This window comes from Typopeltis vanoorti, chromosome 15 (genome assembly GCF_054136105.1).
Source record: "Typopeltis vanoorti isolate ZY-2024b chromosome 15, IOZ_Tvanoo_1.0, whole genome shotgun sequence".
Taxonomy (NCBI): Eukaryota; Metazoa; Arthropoda; class Arachnida; order Uropygi; family Thelyphonidae; genus Typopeltis; species Typopeltis vanoorti.
Genome location: NC_143563.1, coordinates 70,903,208 through 70,923,168, shown reverse-complemented (window position 1 = coordinate 70,923,168; position 19,961 = coordinate 70,903,208). Strand labels below are relative to the sequence as shown.

Genomic DNA, 19,961 nt, shown 5'->3' with positions numbered 1-19,961 from the left:
AGAAAGCAAGTAAACGCTATAAGAAACATTGTATCACTGTAAAATGACTATTATAAAATTCAGTTAGCTTTGAATTGTAGCTGCATGCGTCTGATTTCACGCGTGTGCCAATATCGGATAGCAGAGCTGAAAGGGTCCGGTAGATTATAGCTAAGGTTATTATTTATGTGATGAGGGTCCATAACAATTTCCTTAGACTCGACTATGCATCGTTCTACCTCGTCACGGTATATATGAAGGTTTGAGGTTGTTGTCCAATTTATCTCATGTTGACGGCCTTCATCATTTGTGTTTACTGAAAACAGTACATGGCTTGACAGGGCACTTGCTCTAGTTCTTTTGTAGGCAATGTCTCTCTGGTGTTCTTCCAGACATAGGAGGATGGATTTTTCAGTTTAGCCATAGTTTTGCTTCCTGCAGTCACACGTGATTTTGTACACTCCTGGGAATTGTAGATGGTTGTGAGCTTGTTTGTATTTGCTTAAAATCGATCTTAGTTTAGGAAGAGTAGAGAAACAGGTTTTTATGTTGAACTTTCTTAAAATTCTTCTTAGTTTCGTGGAGAGTGCACTGATATATGGTAAGGAGATATAACCTTTTGGATTGTGTTGTGTTTCTGAGCTGTTTTGATGGCAGCGGTATAGATGCTTATTAATAGTTTTCGACGAGTAGCCATTACTTGTGAAGGTTCTTTATAGATGTTGTAGTTCATTTTTTAGCTCTTCATCATCTGACAGTATAGATCTGGCACGATGTGCTAGGGTTGAGATGATACCCACTTTCTGTGCAGGATAGTGATGTGAGGATGCATGCAGGTATCTATCTGTGTGTGTAGCTTTTCTAAAGATTGATATTTTAATATAATCAGATGTCTTCACAAGTAATGGCTACTCGTCGAAAACTATTAATAAGCATCTATACTGCCGCCATCAAAACAACTCAGAAACACAACACAATCCAAAAGGTTATATCTCCTTACCATATATCAGCATGCTCTCTACGAAACTAAGAAGAATTTTAAGAAAGTTCAACATAAAAACCTGTTTCTCTACTCTTCCTAAACTAAGATCGATTTTAAGCAAATACAAACAAGTTCACAACCATCTACAATTCCCAGGAGTGTACAAAATCACGTGCGACTGCGGAAAGCAATACTATGGCTAAACTGAAAAATCCATCCTCCTATGTCTGGAAGAACACCAGAGAGACATTGCCTACAAAAAAACTAGAGCAATTGCCCTGTCAAGCCATGTACTGTTTTCATTAAACACAAGTGATGAAGGCTGTCAACATGAGATAAACTGGACAACAACCTCAAACCTTTATATATGCCGTGACGAGGTAGAACGATGCATAGTCGAATCTAAGGAAATTGTTATGGACCCTCATCACATAAATAATAACCTTAGCTATAATCTACCGGACTCTTTCAGTTCTGCTATCCGATATTGGCACACGCATGAAATCAGATGCACGCAGCTACTTAACAATAGAACTTCAACACGGACTGTAGCTATAATTCAAAGCTAACCAAATTTTATAATAGTCATTTTACAGTGATACAATGTTTCTTATAGCGTTTACTAGCTTTCTACGTTCCCACGCTGAAGAAGTTGGACAATGCGATGAAACATGTTGCATTTCGAATAAATTTAATTGTTATTCTAGTCTCGGTTATAGTCAGTATATATATAAATATGAACATATCCAAGTACCGAGTTAATACTACAAATTGCTATATATTATATATATATATATTTTTTTTTTATTGTAAACATAACAATCTTATATACAGGATTAACCGGTTTTTGGTTCTCTGCAGTCAGGCAGAGAGGTTACATGGTCATACTCTTGTTGCGGTATGTTACATCAAAGTCACTTATAAGGTAAATTACATATATATTTTTATTTTAGATTAAAGCCATTAACAGTTATTTTGACATGATACTGAATAAGAACATAAAATCTGACATGCATGTGGAAGAGCATAAGAGTTACTATAGCACAATATTATCTATTTACATGAGAGTGCCAGCTGATTAATTTTCGCACTGTTAAGCACAACAATCCTTCTTCCCACTTTCTTTAGTGGGGGGGTGGTGACAATGTCACTTCTATGCTGGAAAGTGGACTATGATGCAGTCGCCCTGCTCAGCCAGGAATTGATTCTGTGGATTCCAGTCTTGGTGGAAAAGATCTAAGGTGTTGTTTTGCCTATGGTGGCAATGCTCGTGTAGGATCCGACTCCTCACCTTTTGTTTGAAGGCTGCAAGGAGTTGGTCAGCTGCCTCTCTCTGTGAAGTTGCTGCGCTGTCTGGTCTTGTATGTCTGAGGTAGAAGTTGTATATTACTGCTTTCGGGGTGATGAAGAGATAATTGCAGAATGAATGATTATTTGACTCCACATGGACGAGATTGAAATACTCCTCTTCTGTGTGAAGACTACCACAGGTGAGAGCTGCTGTTTCCCCGAGACAAACTGATTAATTGAGTGTTGACTGGGCATTCCAAGTAGATATGCCAGACTCTTCCTGATTGGTAGCAGAACAGGCAGTTATCTGAGACGTTTGAGTTAAATTTTCGTAATATAGTTGGAGTGGGTAATACATTGTGCCACATTCTCCACTGAATATCTGCGTCAGGTTTGATGGCTCTTGTGCGATATGGTAGGTCCCATTGGAATAGTGTTTGATCAGATGATGCAGGATTTTCCAGTAAAGTGCTTTGGTTCGACTGTTGTGTTAGAGTGCTGTAGATTTGGTTGGTGTTGCTGGGTGTAAGTTTCTCCCATGAGTTATTAGTTTTTATCAGAAAGATAGGTGCCGGATCTTCTGAGTTAGGAGGGCTAAGCCCCTCTTCTGTTATGCTATCAGGCATAGCGGCTTGAAAAGCGGCCTTTACAGTGTGTATCTACTCAGACTGATTCCCATATTCCAGATTTTCGAGCGATTTTGGAAAGCGCCAGGTGAGGCTTGGAGAAAGAATGTCACCCAAGATCCTCACGTTTCGCCAGCTCCATGGAGGAAAGAAACTCTCTTTCTGAGTGATCAAGCTTCTTACCATCGTGTTGCGGAAGATGGGTTCCATGAGGATTTCAGGTAGGGATGCTGTCTTCACTGTGTGCTGGAGGTTTAGCTTTTTCCATTGTTGAAGGGCATCTTTGTAGAAGTTTGTTAGATTTACTGGCACATGGGCTGTTGTCATTCTTAAGGTTGTGGAGAGAGACACCTCTAGTGGCAGAAGTGAAAATATATTCAGTGGTGCATTTGTGTGATATTTCCTGTTGCAGGGTATTAAGGAGAAATCGAGCGTGGAACATTGTTATCCTGTTTGTCAATGGAGGTCAAATTTTGTTCTCCATCTTTGAGAGAAGTACATAGCTTGGAGCAGGAAAGCCAGTTTAACACTTTACTGTATGGTACAGTTAGGGTAAACCTGTTGTTTATTTTCATGCAAAAGTGTGCCTTGGCATACAATATCTTAATAGAATGAATGATGCCTGAGCCAAAGCCAAAGGCTTTCAAGCAGCTGAAGAGGTAAGGTGTTCAATGCAGTCGAAAGCTTTTTCTTGGTCTAGTGTTACAAGACCCATTGTTTCACTGTTGTTGTTGGCTATGCTTATGAGATTCCCTTATGAGGTGTAAGTTTTCGTAGATAGATCTTCCAGGGATGGAATAGCTCTGATGCCTATTTATTATTTCGCTCAGAGCGGGTTTAAGTTTGTTGGCAATGGCTTTTGATATAATTTTACAATTGGTGTTTATGATAGAGATGGGTCTCCAGTTTCCTAATTTCGTCGCGTCTCCTTTCTTTGGAATGAGTTTAATAACAGATGCTGTCATATTGAGTGGGAAGCCATTGATATTTGCATCCATTGATATATGCTGTAGAGGATAGGTCCAAGCTGTTTCCAGAAGGACTGGTAAAATTCAGTGGTGAGCCCGTCTATGCCAGGAGATTTATCTTTAGGTAAGGAGGTGAAGGCAGTTGTCAAATCGTGTAACGTGATGGAGCTCACTTGCTCTGGAGCTATGGCTGGTCTTTTCCTTGATCAGAATCCTGCGACCTTGGACTGATTCCTGCTGCTGAGCTCGGGCATGGAACTGCTGCTGGTGGTGATATACTGGTGTTTTTGCTGGCCATTGCTTCGGGCGAAGCTAGGGAAACGTAAACTGTCACAATTTCCAGGCACTTGAGGGCATACCATTGTAACAATAACCAATGGAACAAAGGAACAATGAAGATTTTAAAAATTAAATAACTATTCCTAGCTTTGCAAATTTAAAAAACTAATTTTATAACGCAATAGATCAGGTGCTTACTATTATGCAGGTATAAAACTTGAAGTTGATTGAAGAATTAGACCGCACAAAATTTAATTTTAGGCAGGAGCAACTTTCGGCACGTCAGCTCCCTTCTGCGAAATATAGATATAGGCTTGCTTCTTTCCCACAGGATAGATGTGGATCAGTGTGAAATATTAAAGATATTATAGGAATGATATTAATTGTGGATCACAGATTTTGAGCATAGCTAGAGGAAAAATATAGGCAGGATTAGAAGATATGTAAGCTGTTCTTGGAGCAGGTACTACTTTGTCTTTAGTCATAATGCATTCAAGAAGATAGGCTTATACATTAGTTACTCATAACCATTATTTTTCAGGAAATAACTACATATCCTAAAATATTAATTATAATAACTTTAATTAATACTCTCCTCTATTTCAGCAATGTTACATTGCCATCATCAGGGATCACAAAAACCATGATATGTGTGTTAAGGCACTAACACTGGGCAAATGACACTGAAGAGAAGCACCTGAAGTCAGGCCTAGAGTCCTAAATGGTAGCCCCTAATAAGCCAGATTGGGGTTATACGTCGTTATCCTCAGAAGCACCTGAAGTCAGGCTTAGAGTCCTAAATGGTAGCTCCTAGTAAGCTAGATTGGGGTTATACGTCCTTATCCTCAGATCTTCAGCCATTGGGCTGAAGATCTGAGGATAAGGACGTATAACCCCAATCTAGCTCACTAGGAGCTACCACCCAAATTTGGGGCAATCTCATGCACACAAATTTGTTGAGGTTTGAAAAGTTTTTCAGTGCTGAGGCAGATTCGAGGAATAGCCTCTCATATTTTTATTTACTGCATTGTAATAGAGTGACTTTCTTCCAGTGTATCTCCTGTAGTGAGTGTCCAAAGCATGGTCAGCAAATCCTGAGTGACTATACTGGTGGAACCGGATGTAGTCCTTGTTTTCAAAAATTCTGATATTGGCTGTCCTGCCTATTTGACCATATTAAGACAGCTTGCAACTGTAAGGGACCTTGCAGGTCTAGGGAATGTGACTGGTCTTTGGTGGAGCAGATAAAAGATGAAATTTTTTTATGTGGTCTGTAAGTGGTTGTAAGGTTGTATTTCCTTAGGATTTTTGTCAATGTTTTGTATGTGCCCCGGATATATGGAATCATAATGGATCTTGAGTAATCTTTGTTCTGAAGAGGTAGGGAAGGGGGATTGCAGTTACAGGGTTTTAATATTTTTTGGAATTTTTGGGATTGTAGCATTAGTTAAAAAAGTGTTGAGAATATGGTCAATTTCAATAGTTACAGCAGTGTTATCAGAACTTGTTAATTTTGTCCTGTTATATAGGGTTTTTATAATTCCATATTGTTGATTGGGGGGGGAGGACTGCTGGTGAATGTATCTACCTGTATGTGTAGATTTTCTGTAAATGGAGAATGCCAGGAATCCATCTGGCTGGTGTGTAATCAGAATGTCTCGGAATGGGAGACTGTTGTTTTCCTTTTCTAATGTAAACTGGATCCTGGAGTGTTGATTGTTTAGATGTGTTAAGAAAATGTGGAGCATATCCAGGCCATGTGACTAAATGGAGAACACATTATCTACATAGCATAGCCAGATAGCAGATTTATGTAGGACAGAGTTTAAGACTTTTTTCTTCAAAGGTGTGCATGAAAAAGTTAGCCAGGGTGCAGAAAGTGGAGAATCCATGGCTGTATCCTCAATCTGTTTGTAGAATTTTCCTTGCCAAACAAAATAGTCTGAGTCCATGGTGAACTGAAACAGGGCTGAGATATGTAGAGGAATATGGATGAGATCTAAGTTATCTTTGAGTGGAACATTGGTGAATAAAGAGGAGACATCAAACCTGACCATTATGTCAGTGTGCTGGAGTGTGAGGTTTCTATGCTGGCTTTAAAGTGGACTGAGTTTTTTATGTGGAAAGGTGTTGGAAGTTTTTTTACTTGGTTATACTATAAATTAAAGATACCAAAAAAGTATATTCTTGGTTTAATCCTTTATCCAAGTATAAGCAAACAAAGTTTGCACCCGATGTAATTTCAGGACTGAGCAACTCGTATATAGAGGCTAATGACTTTGCACTTGCCTTAGTATCTCATAGCACTTCATGCATGTCTGTAAGGATATGTGCAAAGCACATATGTCCGTAAGGATATGTGCTTTGCACATATCCTTACGGACATGTATGAAGCTATGCATTATGGGAAGGGTTACTACCCATACTGGTTTCAACCTTTATTGAGTCTCATATTGGGAGCCAGACCCAGAAGTGATACCAAGGTTGAAGTAATGCAAAAGTTATATTTTCCTATATGAGTTGTAATAAGGTCACCTTATTACTAAAATACTCTGGATTAGAGATAGATGCTGAAAGTTTTTCCACTAGGTTATACTATAAATTAAGTCCTGAAATTACTTCAGATGCAAACTTTGTTTGCTTAGACTTGCATAAAGGATTAAACCAAGAATATAATTTCTTGGCATCTTTAATTTATGTGTGAAGGTGTGTTGACAGTATATTGTGTGAGCACTTTGGCTAATTTGTATGTAGGTAAATCAGTGCTAGCCACAATGCGATGTAATAGCACATTTTGTTTATGGATTTTGTTTATAGTTTTTGGTAGTCCATATGTCTGGGGGAACTCTAGAGTTATAAGGTTTTAGTTTGTTATAACTTCCACAGGCCAAGAAGTAACTTTTTTTAGGAGCCTATGAAGTGTTCTGATCTGTGTATTGGTGGATCATAGTCTATTGGAAGGTAGGTAGAATGATCTAGAAGTAAGAGGCAAGTTTACTTGTGTAATCTAATTGGTTTAAAACTACAGTGGCATTTTCCTTATCTGCTTTGGTAATGACTATTCTTTTGTTGTTTTTAGTTTCTTGCAAAACTTCAAATTCTTTTCTTGAGAGGTTGCTTTCTGGTGTTTTAGCATGAGCAAGTATACTGGCTACATTCAGTCTGATGTTGTTTGCAATATGGTTGGGAAGGCAGAGGATACCTTGTTCTACTTGGAGTATCAGAAATCATTATTTCTTCTGCAAGAAGAAATAATGATTTCTGAGAACCTTATTTAAGTTCAAGATCTGTGACCATTCCATATATCTGGACATATCTGAAAAATTGACAAAAATTCTAAGGAAATACATCCTTACAACCACTTACAGACCACATAAAAAAAATTAGCATCCGTTATCTGCTCCACCAAAGACCACTACATTCCCTAGACCTACTAGGTGTTCTACCAGGTTCCTTGCAGTTGCAAGCCACATCCAAAGCAAGCCAATATCAGAATTTCTGAACACAAGACTACATCCAGTTCCCAGTACAGCCATCAGGACTTGCTGACCATGCTTTGGACACTCACCACTGGACATGCTGGAAGAAGGCTACTCTATTACATTGCAGCAAATACAAATATGAGAGGCTATTCCTCGAATCTACCTCAGCCATGAAAAACTTTCCAAACTCAACAAATTTGTGTGCATGAGACTGCCCCAAATTTGCAAAGCACTTATTCTCAGATCTTTAGCCCAATGGTCAAGACCACCCAATCTAGCCTTTATTCAGCCTCATTTTCCCAGTGCTAGTGCTTGCATGTTCATATCATTGTTTTGTGATCCCTGATAATCACAATTGCTGAAATATAGGAAAGTATTAATTAAGGTCATCTATGCAGTTGGATGATACCAGGAGGTCAGCCTTATCTTTGGGTGATTTTATGCTAGTAACATTTGAATATGTTTGTAAAGAGGGTGGAGGTAACCACAGAAGGAAACTGGTGTTGCGTCTTGCTAAGGGGACCATGCCAGGATGGATGATGCTGGGTCAGCCTTATCTTTGGATGATTTTATGCTAGATCATCTGGATGTGAGAGGGAGGGAGGAAGAAAGAGATAGGTGGGGAAGACAAATTTTCTGCACTTGGTCTTTCCTCAGTTTTGATTTTTTTTTTTTTTTAATCTGCATTGTATCCTGAGTGTGAACCTCAGGCTATTCATGATATGCCAAATTTTTATTTTTATTGGACTGCCATGGTAATATTTGTCGAAAAATCAATGCTTAGGTAGGTTCAATCCTGGTATGTTATAATTTATCAAACATTTCAAAGGATTAGTTTATTCGGTCAGAGGAGGTGTTTGGATCAAAAAAGTAAATAAAAAAAAAAACATTTATCAACCTAACTTAAAGGAGTGCAGTTCAAAAAAAAAGAGGAGATTCAAGGTTTAGGATTTTCTGACACTGGATATCAGATCTGATAAATACACAGTTTCCATTCTTGTCTAACAGAAAGAATCATGCAGAGGGTAACGTAGAAAGTTAAGGTTGACAACAGTTGCTATTGCTGGTGCCAGCTGTGAGGTTCTGTTAGAAATAACAAGTTGGGTTAAGATGTCAGTAAGAGTATTGCACATTGTTAATGCTGGAGTTAAGACCATGAATCCTGGTGAAGTGGATGTAAAAGGTTTTTTATTATTTTGGTTACAGGTTTGTTTTACTATTTTTGGTATTATTTTCTGGAGGAGAATTTTTTAATTTACAGTGTTATCAAAATTATTTTTGATTTTTCACTTGGTTGAATTTTGGTGAGGAGTTAAACCCTCAGTCTCCTACTCCTTGTGTGAACGCAATAGTGCCACTTCATACCACGATACTTAGATTTCCTACAGTTGAACATTTGGCTAAGAAACAGCTGCACCATTCACTAGTTGATTGATGCTCAATCACTCAACCTGTATATATATATATATATATATATATATATATGACAGAATGATCATTGACTCGGTTAACATACATAGTTTTATGAGGAATTAAATGACTAAAACCTTTTTACTTAAATCTCGGTTCTAGTCATTTAATTCTTCATAAAACTATATATATATATACAGGGTGTTCGGGATAAATTTGACAGTTTCGTAAGGAAAAAGAAAATCTTCTTTGTATCTATTAAATTTAATGAATTGACAAAAAAACATTACAGGCAGAGTTAATTACAATACTATCAACAAGATTTACTCAAAATAACCACCATTAGCATCGATCACAGCTTCAATTCTGCTTCGGAACCTCGAACAAGCTGATGCTACAGTCTCCCTGGGAAGGGCCGCAAAAACTGTTTTAATTTTATCCATTAACTGGGCTTTTGTATTACTGGAAGTGCGATTGGTGTCTTTTTCAACTGCGCCCCATACAAAATAATCCATGGGGTTAAGGTCTGGGGAGTTTGGAGGCCAAACATTTGGACTGGTGAAGTCGTAGAAATTTTCAGACAACCATTTTTGACTTTTCCCAGAGGTGTGGCAAGGGGCCGAATCCTGCTGCCATACATACGGCCTACCATTGGCTACCCTTGTTATCCAGGGCTTGACTACAGTTAGCAACTCCACGAACAAAGCCCGAATTCCAATGCCAGGGTTCTTCAACACCTGTTCCTGCAGATTTGCGAGGAATTCTGCTGTACGAACGCAATCAGATCGTCTGCTAGGGATCTTTCTTCTTGCTACATCCTCGTAGTCACCATTGCAAGTCTCTAGTTCATGCCTGATTGTTTTTACTGTATTCAGGGAGCATTGGGCAGCAGTCGTAATATCCTTATTTTGATGGCGGGCACGAATCATCATGATACAAGTTATTCTCTTCCATGATTCAGGTGGGTTCCAGCTATCCATCCTTTCTGACATCTTGTATATGAATGAAGAAGGGTCCAAACTTTTAAATGAAGAGAAGTGTGTGTTAATACATGTAACTTACGGAAAAATATAATTAATTATAAATATGTCAAATTTATCCCGAACACCCTGTATATATATATTGGAGGTTCAGTCCTATATATGTATCCAACAGGTTGCCTGTGGTACTACTATTGTGCCTTGAATGGGAGAAGAGTTTGGATCCCTACAGTGCATTTGTCATACTCTTGTAAGATATTGGCTGCACTACTTGCAAAAAATGGGAAAGGGAAATGGAAGAAACTAGAGACTGTGCTCTTGAGACCAAACATACCAACACTCACTTCACTTGAGACCAAACATACCAACACTCACTTTCCAATAACGAAAGTGGTGGTGTTTTGTCAGGAACAAAAGTCATCTATCACCTAGGATCTAGTAGCATTTCTTCTAGCTAGGGTAGATATGCTTATATTGTGATAATACTTGCCAGAGTCTCCAGAGCTTCATTTGTGGAAACAGTATTCCACAAGAGGGTGCGGGCAGCAGCCTGTTTCAACAAACAAACCACTGTAGTATAAATTAAAGATACCAAGAAATTATATACTTCATTTAATCCTTTATCCAAGTATAAGCAAACAAAGTTTGCACCTGAAGTATTTTCAGGACTGAGGCAACTCGTATAAGGAAGCTAAGACTTCACACCACTTGCCTTAGTGTCCCATAATACAAAGCACATCTCCTTGCGAACATGTATAATGCTATGCATTATGGGAAGGGTCACTACCCAGACCAGTTTCAATCTTTATTGAGGTCTCATCAGTGGAGCCAGACCCAGAGGTGATACTAAGGTTGAAGTAATGCAGAAGTGATATTTTCATATACGAGTTGCCAAAAGGTGTTGCACCTTATTATTAAATTACTCTGGATTAGAGAAAGCTATTGGAAGTTTTTTCACTTGGTTATACTATTGTATAAATTAACCACACTACTGGCCAAGACGTATATATATGTCCAGGTTATCATGGGTGCAAAGTGCATATTAAAATTGTAATACCATTGATATTACATTGAAATATATGATGGATACAAAGTGTATGAGGACGCGTATTTGATCCATAATGGCCAGTAAAGTGGTTAAAGATATGAAGAAATTATATACTTGGTTTAATACTTTATCCAAGTGTAAGCAAACAAAGTTTGCACCTGAAGTATTTTCAGGACTGGGGCAACTTGTATAAGGAAACTAAGACTTCACATCATTAAGGCAAGTAATTAAAGGACAAGTTGCCTCAGTCCTGAAAATATTTCAGGTGCAAACTTTGTTGCTTACACTTGGATAAAGGATTAAACCAAGTATATAATTTCTTGGTATCTTTAATTTATAGTATAGTATAACCAAGTGAAAAAACTTCCAAAAAAAAAAACTGTAGTACATCAGTAGTCCAATTTCTTCTAATGGTTTATTATAAATTTTAACAGTATCACTTTCTGCTTACCATAGAGTTCATATAAAGATCACTTTCTGCTTACTGCTTTTTTCATAATTACTGTATATTTTCCTTTACTAATATAAAAAGTTAATTTTTATTGCCATTTAATGACGTTATTGTATATTATAAAAGTTAATATATATATATATATACCAGTTTAGGGTATAATACTTTTGTTTTGTGAATTTTAGTATATGTCGACAACTTGCAGAACAAGCAACTTCTAGAAAGGATTATGCACCTGCAATACAGTTTTACAAAGAAGCTTTAAGTTTTGATGAAAATAACTCAGAGGTAGATTAAAATTAACTCTTTTTAATTTTAAAATTATATTAAATTATAAAATTATATTTTGTATACTATTATAGCATATAAAAGTATGTCATTATCCTGCTCATCACAACACAACTTAATGGACCATTTCAATCTATTGCTGTTATCACTACAGTTCTCCCTTTGTCTCTGTCATAGGCTTCATCTGATATAAAGGGTTCATCCATCATTCTCTTGGATGGATAATGAAAGATCAAATAAGTGTTATATTGTGTGATTAACAGGTCACCCCCCCCCACGAACATGATCAAACCACTATTCTCTTACTTCTTATAAATGATAGAATGTTGGATCTTTGAAACAGGTTTTGTAGTTACTCATTATGTCTTTGTTCATGCAGTCTAGTATTTTGATCATGACCAAAAATTTTTTTTTCTGTTATCTCATTGTTGTTGATCATGTTTCACAACTATAGGTTAATATGCGTTGTAGACAGCTTAAATAGAGTTTTTCTTTGGATTTTATTGATCCTCTTCTTCTTCTTCTTGGCTTCACGTGTTAGGCAATTGTTTGCCTGTAACGTTTTCAAGGTTTAAAAAGTCTTCTGCCCATCTCCTCCTGGGTCTTCCTCTTGATCGGTGTCCCTTTGGATTATATTTCCAGGCAATATTTGGCCATCTGTCCTCATTCATTCATTCATTCTTTCTACATGATTTTTCCAGTTCTTTCTATAGTTTGTGATGTCTTCTGTTATGTTAATTATGAAATAATTGTTTTCTTATTTCTTCATTTCTTATCTTGTCTATTCTTTTATAGCCTGCAAGCGGTCTTAGGAACTTCATTTCTGCAGCTTCCACTTGTCTTTTATCTCGTTCTTCCTAAGTCCATTTTTCACTGACATATTTCAGAATTGGTTTGGCTATTATTTTATATAGTTTTATTTGGGTTGTTCTAGACATCTGTTTATTGAATTGTCTGTTCAAAGTTCTAATGACTGCTAGGGATATTTGCTTTTTTATATGCAATGTCGATTTCTCCATTGGGGCTTATGTAATTTCCTAGATATTTAAATTTGTTCACTTGTTCTATTATTTGTTGTGGATGACTAGTTTGCATCTTTTAATTTCTTTACCTTGAAATGCTATTGATTTTGTTTTATTTATTGAGATTTTCATGTCATACTGCTCTATTGTTTTGTTCAATACATGTAGATTTTTCTGTGATTGGTCTTCATTTTCAGTAAAAGTAACTTGATCGTCAGCATATAAAAGGCTGTTAATTCTTTATTTCCTATTTTAATTCCTATGATTTTGTTTTTTCTCCGCTCTCTTGAAATTATTCCCATATATATATATTGAAGAGTATTGGTGATAATCCACCATTATATTTGCTACTGCTTTTGTGGTTTGAGGTTGAGCTTTCAATTCATACAGTATATTGATTAATTTTGTTCTGTTGATTTGATCATATGCTTTCTCATAATCCAGGAAGGCCATATGTGTTGGCAGGTTAAATTCTATTCTTTTTTCTATAATTTGTTTGAGTGTAAATGTGGGATCTGTGCAGAATCTTCCTTTCCTAAAGCCACATTGTTCTTCTCCTATAATTTCCTCGGCCCATGGGGTTAATTTACTTTTAATTATATCTAGATATATTTTATACTGTATTTAATAAGGACATTCCTCTGTAGTTTCTGCAATCCTTTCTGTTTCCTTTTTTGAATATGTTTTTGACTGTTGCTGTCTTCCATTCTTGTGGGATGTTTTCTACTTCCCATATTCTGTTTAGGAATTTAATTAATCATAATTGAAATGGTTTAGAGCTGTATTTGTATAGTTCTGAATTTATTCCATCTTCTCGTGTAGCTTTTCTATTTTTTAGTTTTTCCAATATTTTCTTTAGATCATTTAACTGTATTGGTTCTTCATTTGTTCCTTGCCTTATTACTTGTTTTATTTCAATTTGATTATTATTGTTTAGAAGCTGTGTGTAGTGATTGGTCCATCCTTTTGTGGAGGTGCCTTCTAATTGTAGATTATCCTTTGTTTCTTGAAGCACTTTTTTAATGATTTTATAGCTCCTTAGTACAAACAGTACAAACAGGTGTTGGATTAACTTATTGGCTTCAGGTTGGAAAGGGAGTTAGACAGGATGCTTACTTTCTCCTCACTTGTTTAGTATATTATATATGCTGAGGATATCATGCATGAAGCATTGGATGAGCTCAAGACAGGAATTAGGAAAGGTGGAAGACTGATCAGTAATATGAGGTATTCTGATGATACTGTATTCTTCTATAATGACAAAGAAGAACTAGGACAAATTCTTGAGAAAGTTAACAAGATTAATAATAACAGAGGACTTCAACTCAATCCTAGCAAGACAAAGATTATGGTTCTCAAAGAAAATACAAACAGGGAAGCTCTCGAGAAACAAGTGTACCTTAATGTAGAAAGAATTGAGGAAGCCAGCAAGCTTTGAGTACCTGGGATCTACTATTAATGTGAAGAATTGCTGTTCAGAAGATGTCAGAAGAAGGTTAGAGACTTGTCTAAAATCTGGAAGGATGGATCTATCTCCATGGGAACAAAGTCGAGGATTTTGGATGCAGTTGTTTTTCCAACAGCGACTTATGGATGTGAGACTTGGAACCTAAAGAAGTCAGATAAGAAAAGGATAGCTGCTTTTGAGATGTGGTGTTACAGAAGGCTGTTGAGGATATCATATCTGAAAGGTGTACAAATGAATGGATGTTAGAGAAGATCAGTAGAACTTTAAGGCTCCTTAAGGATATTGACAGAAGAAAGTTAAAATATTTTGGACACATTGAAAGGATTGAAGGAGGACTTCTCAGAACCAGAAATAGAAGGTAAAGTTTCTGGAAAAAGAGGAAGGGGTAGACTGTCAATGAGATGGATGAATTGTGTGTGTGTGTGTGTGTGTGTGTGTGTGTGTGTGTGTGTGTGTGTGTGTGTGTGTGTGTGTAGCAAATGATCTTCAGAGAGTTGAAGCCTCCAGAAAAGCATACAACAGGACTACACGACGAGGACTGGTGTGGCACATCACCGAGCATTAGTGACAATATGGCATCTATGGATGCCCAATGAACCGATGATGATGATGAATCATTCTTGCTCCTACTGGAATAACAAATTAATTACTATGCCTACTATCTCTTTATAAGTAATTTGCTTAATTAATTTTAGATAATTATTTTGATCGGTATTTTAAAACATAAATGGAATAATAATCCAAGCAAATGTAATCTATAAAATCCTGTTATAAATGTTGCTATAAGTTAAATGTTGAATTTTTCAGATTCTGTTAGCCTTAGCTAAGTTAGAAATGGCAGCAAACAATTTAGAATCAGCCCGTCATTATTGTACAACTGTACTTAAGGGAGATAAAGAGAATGATGCAGCTACCCTGGTATGGATGAAATTGATTTTTGATTTTATTGCAATCAGATACATAGAATAAAACTAGTAATGTTTAGAAAAATATATAAGATTTGCATTTGCTACCGATTTAAAGTGACTAAAAGATTGATTTATTATTATTATTATTATTGGAGTTGTAAATAAAGTAGTGGCAACATGTGCACAAAATGTAAAATAAGTTATCTATCAAGTTTATACAATTACATTCCTTTAATGCAATCTCTTGCCACCTTCTACCAGTTTCCAAATTTATGGAAGCCACTGGATGGCATCAGCATAGTGTTACCTGTCAATATCAGTGATAATGTGACCTATTGCTCAAAGAACCTCTTCAAGCAACATCTTTTCTACACATGAAAAGATACTTCATCCCCTTTATTTTTATATTGTTCCAGATGGAGACCAGTAAGCATGTACCTGTGCTATTTGTGCATCTCAGTCAAGTGATGCAGAACTTTTTTTGTGCAGACTGAGCCTCTTTTTTAGGATGTGCCAAACACTTTAGTGGTTCATCCCAGTTTCCTGGGCCAACTGGCATACAGTCCATCACTGATCAACCACGAGGAGTCCCAACAAGCTCAACATATTCATCTGAAATGGCAGCTCATCCTTCACAGCGATTGTCATCTGGGTGATCTTGCCTGCACGAAATGGACTGATCCATCCTGCAACAGTCCAGTAAAGTAGAGCATTGTCACCACAGGCCCTCCCTAAGGCCATGATAACAGTCGTTTGCAGTTTTACCTCGTGCAACCTGGACCTCGATCCAGGATCATTTTTCCAATCTTGTGAACATACCTTAGAGCATTGCACACTGAGACGACTTTAACTACTTCTCCACACAAGGACACCTGTTAGAATGGGTTGTGTTGCCTTGTGCACATGTACAGCACATACAACTAGTACCTCTGTCTGTCAAGAGTAACATTTGAGTTACCAACTGTGTCTCTTTACAGTGTTGCCACTACTTTATTTACAACCCTCTTATTATTATTATTCAGGGAACCACACCACATCATACCTTCTCTTAAATTCATTCCATCATTTTTTTTGTTTTGATTTTATTTGTTGAATTTTGTGATCAAGTGTTTTCAATATATTTTCCCTTCCCTCCCCCACAATATATATATATATATATTGTGGGGGAGGGAAGGGACGACTGAAATCTTGATTAGTTGTAAATTAAGTTTTGATGTTTAGAAATGATTTTTTTTTATTATTTTTTAAAACTTAAACCTAAGAGTTATGTCACATGGAATTAAACAAACCACTTTTAGTTCAATAACAAACAGATGACATCGTGCTGTGTGCAGAATCAAGAGAAGGAGTGGCAGATAAACTGGAAAGTTGGAGGAAAGTACTAGAAGAGAGAGAGAGGTATGAGACTGAGCAGAAGTATATGTGTTGCAAAATGGATGGCAGCCAGGAGACAGATCTGGAAGGAAATGTCATCAGGAAGGTCAGTGACTTTAGATACTTAGGTTCAACAATGAAAGAGTATGGTGAGGCTGACTGGGATGCAGGATACAAGCAGGATGGAGGAACTGGAGAGAGATGGCTGGAGTGCTATGCGATAAGAGGGTGCCGATCAACCTAAAAGGCAAAATCTACAGGACGGCAGTGAGACCAGCTATGACGTATGCTATGGCAACTGTGACCCTGAGGAAAAATAACATCAGCAGAATGGAGGTAGCGGAAATGAGAATGCTTAGGTGGATGTGTGGTGTGACCAGAAAGGATCATCTTAGAAATGACTATGTAAGGGGAATGGTGAAAGTTACAAACTTAGGAGCAAAGATACAGGAGGCAAGGTTGAGATGGTTTGGTCATGTGATGAGGAGGGAGGAAGAGTATGTGGGAAGAAAGGTCATGCAGATGGATGTGCAGGGGAGGAGGAAGCGTGGGCGGCCAAAGAAGAGATGGTGGAGGAGGACTTGAGGATGAAGAACTTGGATGTGGCTACAGCCCAATACAGGAGGTTGTGGAGGAGGCTCACTACAAACAGCGACCCTACTTAAGTGGGAAAAGCTGCAGAAGAAGAACAACAACAACAAACACAAAGATAAACTTTTGATTGAATGACAAACTCCTGTAGAGGAGTGTGGATAAACTTCAAAATGTGCAGTTAGCAAATATGGCTTAAGTCTTATAAAAAGCTGTCATTGGGAAGAAGTAAAGAAATTTTTTGAGTGTTAAAAAAGACAGCTGTCTTTTTTCTATATATCAGCTGTCTTTTTTAACTGATTCTTATTGGAGATCTAAAGAGCAGAGTAGGAAAGCATTCACACACCTATAGATGCATAATAAAAAAATTTGAAGAAAATGGACAGCACTAATAATAAAGGATTTATTGGACTTCTACTCAGGTATTAACTAGGCATTATTAATACCATGTTCTCATGTAAGGTGTGTATAAATTCATACTATTTTGACACCTGGAGAACTGTCAACTAATTAGTGACTACCAGTATGGATTTTGCCAATCAAGATCTACAGCAGATATTCTCACCTACATCGACCTCTGGACACATGCCATGAAAAGGTTTAGAGAAACCTGTACTGTTGCACTTAACATTCCCAAGGCATTTGATAGGGTTTAGCACCAAGAGCTTCTCAATAATTTGCATTATCAACAGTGCCTATATTGGTGCAAAGAAACATCATGACTGGTCTGCAGAGCATCGGAAGCCTGTTGACTGCCATGGCTGATGTTTGTTTTATATGCAGCTCTTCATCCATAAAAATCAAAAATGCAACTGTTTACTTAGCTGCAACCCTGGTTGGCCTTTTTTGCATCAAACTGCTAAGGTATCTGTATCATCCTTCTAAGCATCTTTTGGTCTCTTTACATTAGCTTTCAGAGTCAGCCTATGCATCTTCACATTTCAATTGAATGATAGGATGTCTATATTTGAAAAGATTGATGCAGTTTTTTCTACTTTTTTTTTTTTTTTTAACCAATGCCACGCACAGATAGGTCATTGACTTATCATCCTACGGTGCTTTTAGTGAAACATGACATAGATTAATAACTAATACATGAAACAGAAGAATAGTTTAATGATAATGAATAGTTATCAAAATACATCAGCTATTTTTATCTGAAAATAACAGACCATAATCAGTGAAGCGTGACAAGTTTACAAGTTAGAACAAGAGGGATTTCATATTCATGGTATGAGCCATGAGCTTGAAATTTGTAATAGGACATCATTAATAATAGAATTTCACTTTAAAAAATTATTCATGGTTGTTAAGAATAAGAATCTTCTAAACTTTTCAGTACACCATCAGCTGTTTTGATCTGAAAATAATAGACCATCAGTGAAGTATGACAGCTTATGACTAATAATAATCGGCAGTACTTCAGGTCCTTAAGACCCATGACCTGCTAAATATCCTTGACTTTTTGTAACCATACTTTTAGGATAAGGTGGTTTAGTCTTATGCCTAAATATGGTCAGGGCTGAAAAGTTCTGATAAACACCTAGAACTTGGTTCTACCTCAATTCCTTCATGGGTTATCACAGCTTTTCATCACACCCTTGTATATATTTTTGTATGCAAATTCCATGTGCTTTCTTGACAAGTTTGCCTATATGTGGGATGAAAAACCCTACCACTTCCATAACTGGCTCTCAGGGGTCAGCAACCTGCGGCTCCAGAGCTGCATATGGCTCTTTCAATGAATAATTGTGGCTCTTTTCATTATTAAACGATCTATCTAAACATAGAAGTAAAAAGAAATTTTTTGTAGGTCAAATAATCCCTAACCATATGTCGATGCTCAAAAAATGTCAGTTTACATTGGGCGCGATCAGCCAGGCAGAGCACTGTGCGAGCGCTACTTTGTAGCGAAAATTAATCCCTACAAATTAAATTAATTTGTAGCAAATGGCGATCGCTATGGTAGCGATACGATCGAGCAGTTGGCTCGGACACATTTATGACGTCACGCTAGGCTAGCACATGTAGTGCTACAGTAGCACTTGCCTGTCTGAGCATGCCCATTGTCTTCACATATAGTGCAGGTGTGGTCTGTAAGTCTGCTCACTTTGTTAAAATATGTAAAGGTTTTGTAGTGGACGTTGCAGTGCTTTCATTTACTGGTGATTGTGTTAGGTAATGTGAATATTGTAACGTTAAATTAAATATTAACGAAATAAAAATATTTTTATAGTATTTAAAATGTCAGCAAAGAAGAGAAAGATAGAACAAGAAAATCGGGAGTTTAAAATGAATGGACTGAAACCTACGCATTTGTAGCAAATACAGCAGGATTTCCAATGTGTTTAATGTGCCATGAAAAGCTTTCAAACAATAAAAAATTAAATAAATCAATTGACAAAGCATATCCATGGGGAGATGAAAGAAAAAAGGCACTAGAAGAGTTGCAATGCAAAGTAAACCTAACTAAATGTTCATTTTCCAAATGGATAAAAGAATCAAGAAATACAAACTATTGCTAGTTTTGTGGCCGTTCAAGAAGTTGTTAAACGAGGAAACCTTTTACAGACGGCAAATATGTGAAAGAATATTTTATTAAAATGTCCGAATATCTTTTCTGCGATATTAAAAACAAAGCGGAAATAATTACAAAAATAAAAGACATGCCATTATCTGCTAAGATTGTAAGGGACAGAACTATACGAATGGCAGAAGATATAACAAATCAGCAGGTTACAGATCTAAATTCAACACCAGGCTTCTCCATTGCCTGTGATGAATCATGTGATGTGGATGACATTGCACAGATTGT

The 19,961-nt window shown here is 36.9% G+C and overlaps 1 protein-coding gene across 2 annotated transcripts in view; it reads left to right on the top strand.

Annotated features, from left to right (window-relative positions):
- The window catches only part of LOC150098870 (tetratricopeptide repeat protein 21B-like), a 388,504-nt gene that overhangs the window by 223,742 nt on the left and 144,801 nt on the right, over positions 1-19,961 (top strand). For both annotated transcript variants that reach the window (XM_090404953.1, XM_090404951.1), the window contains exons 25-26: positions 11,681-11,783; positions 15,081-15,191. In XM_090404953.1, the coding sequence (XP_090261079.1) occupies positions 11,681-11,783; positions 15,081-15,191 (214 nt within the window). The remainder of the gene's footprint in view (positions 1-11,680; positions 11,784-15,080; positions 15,192-19,961) is intronic.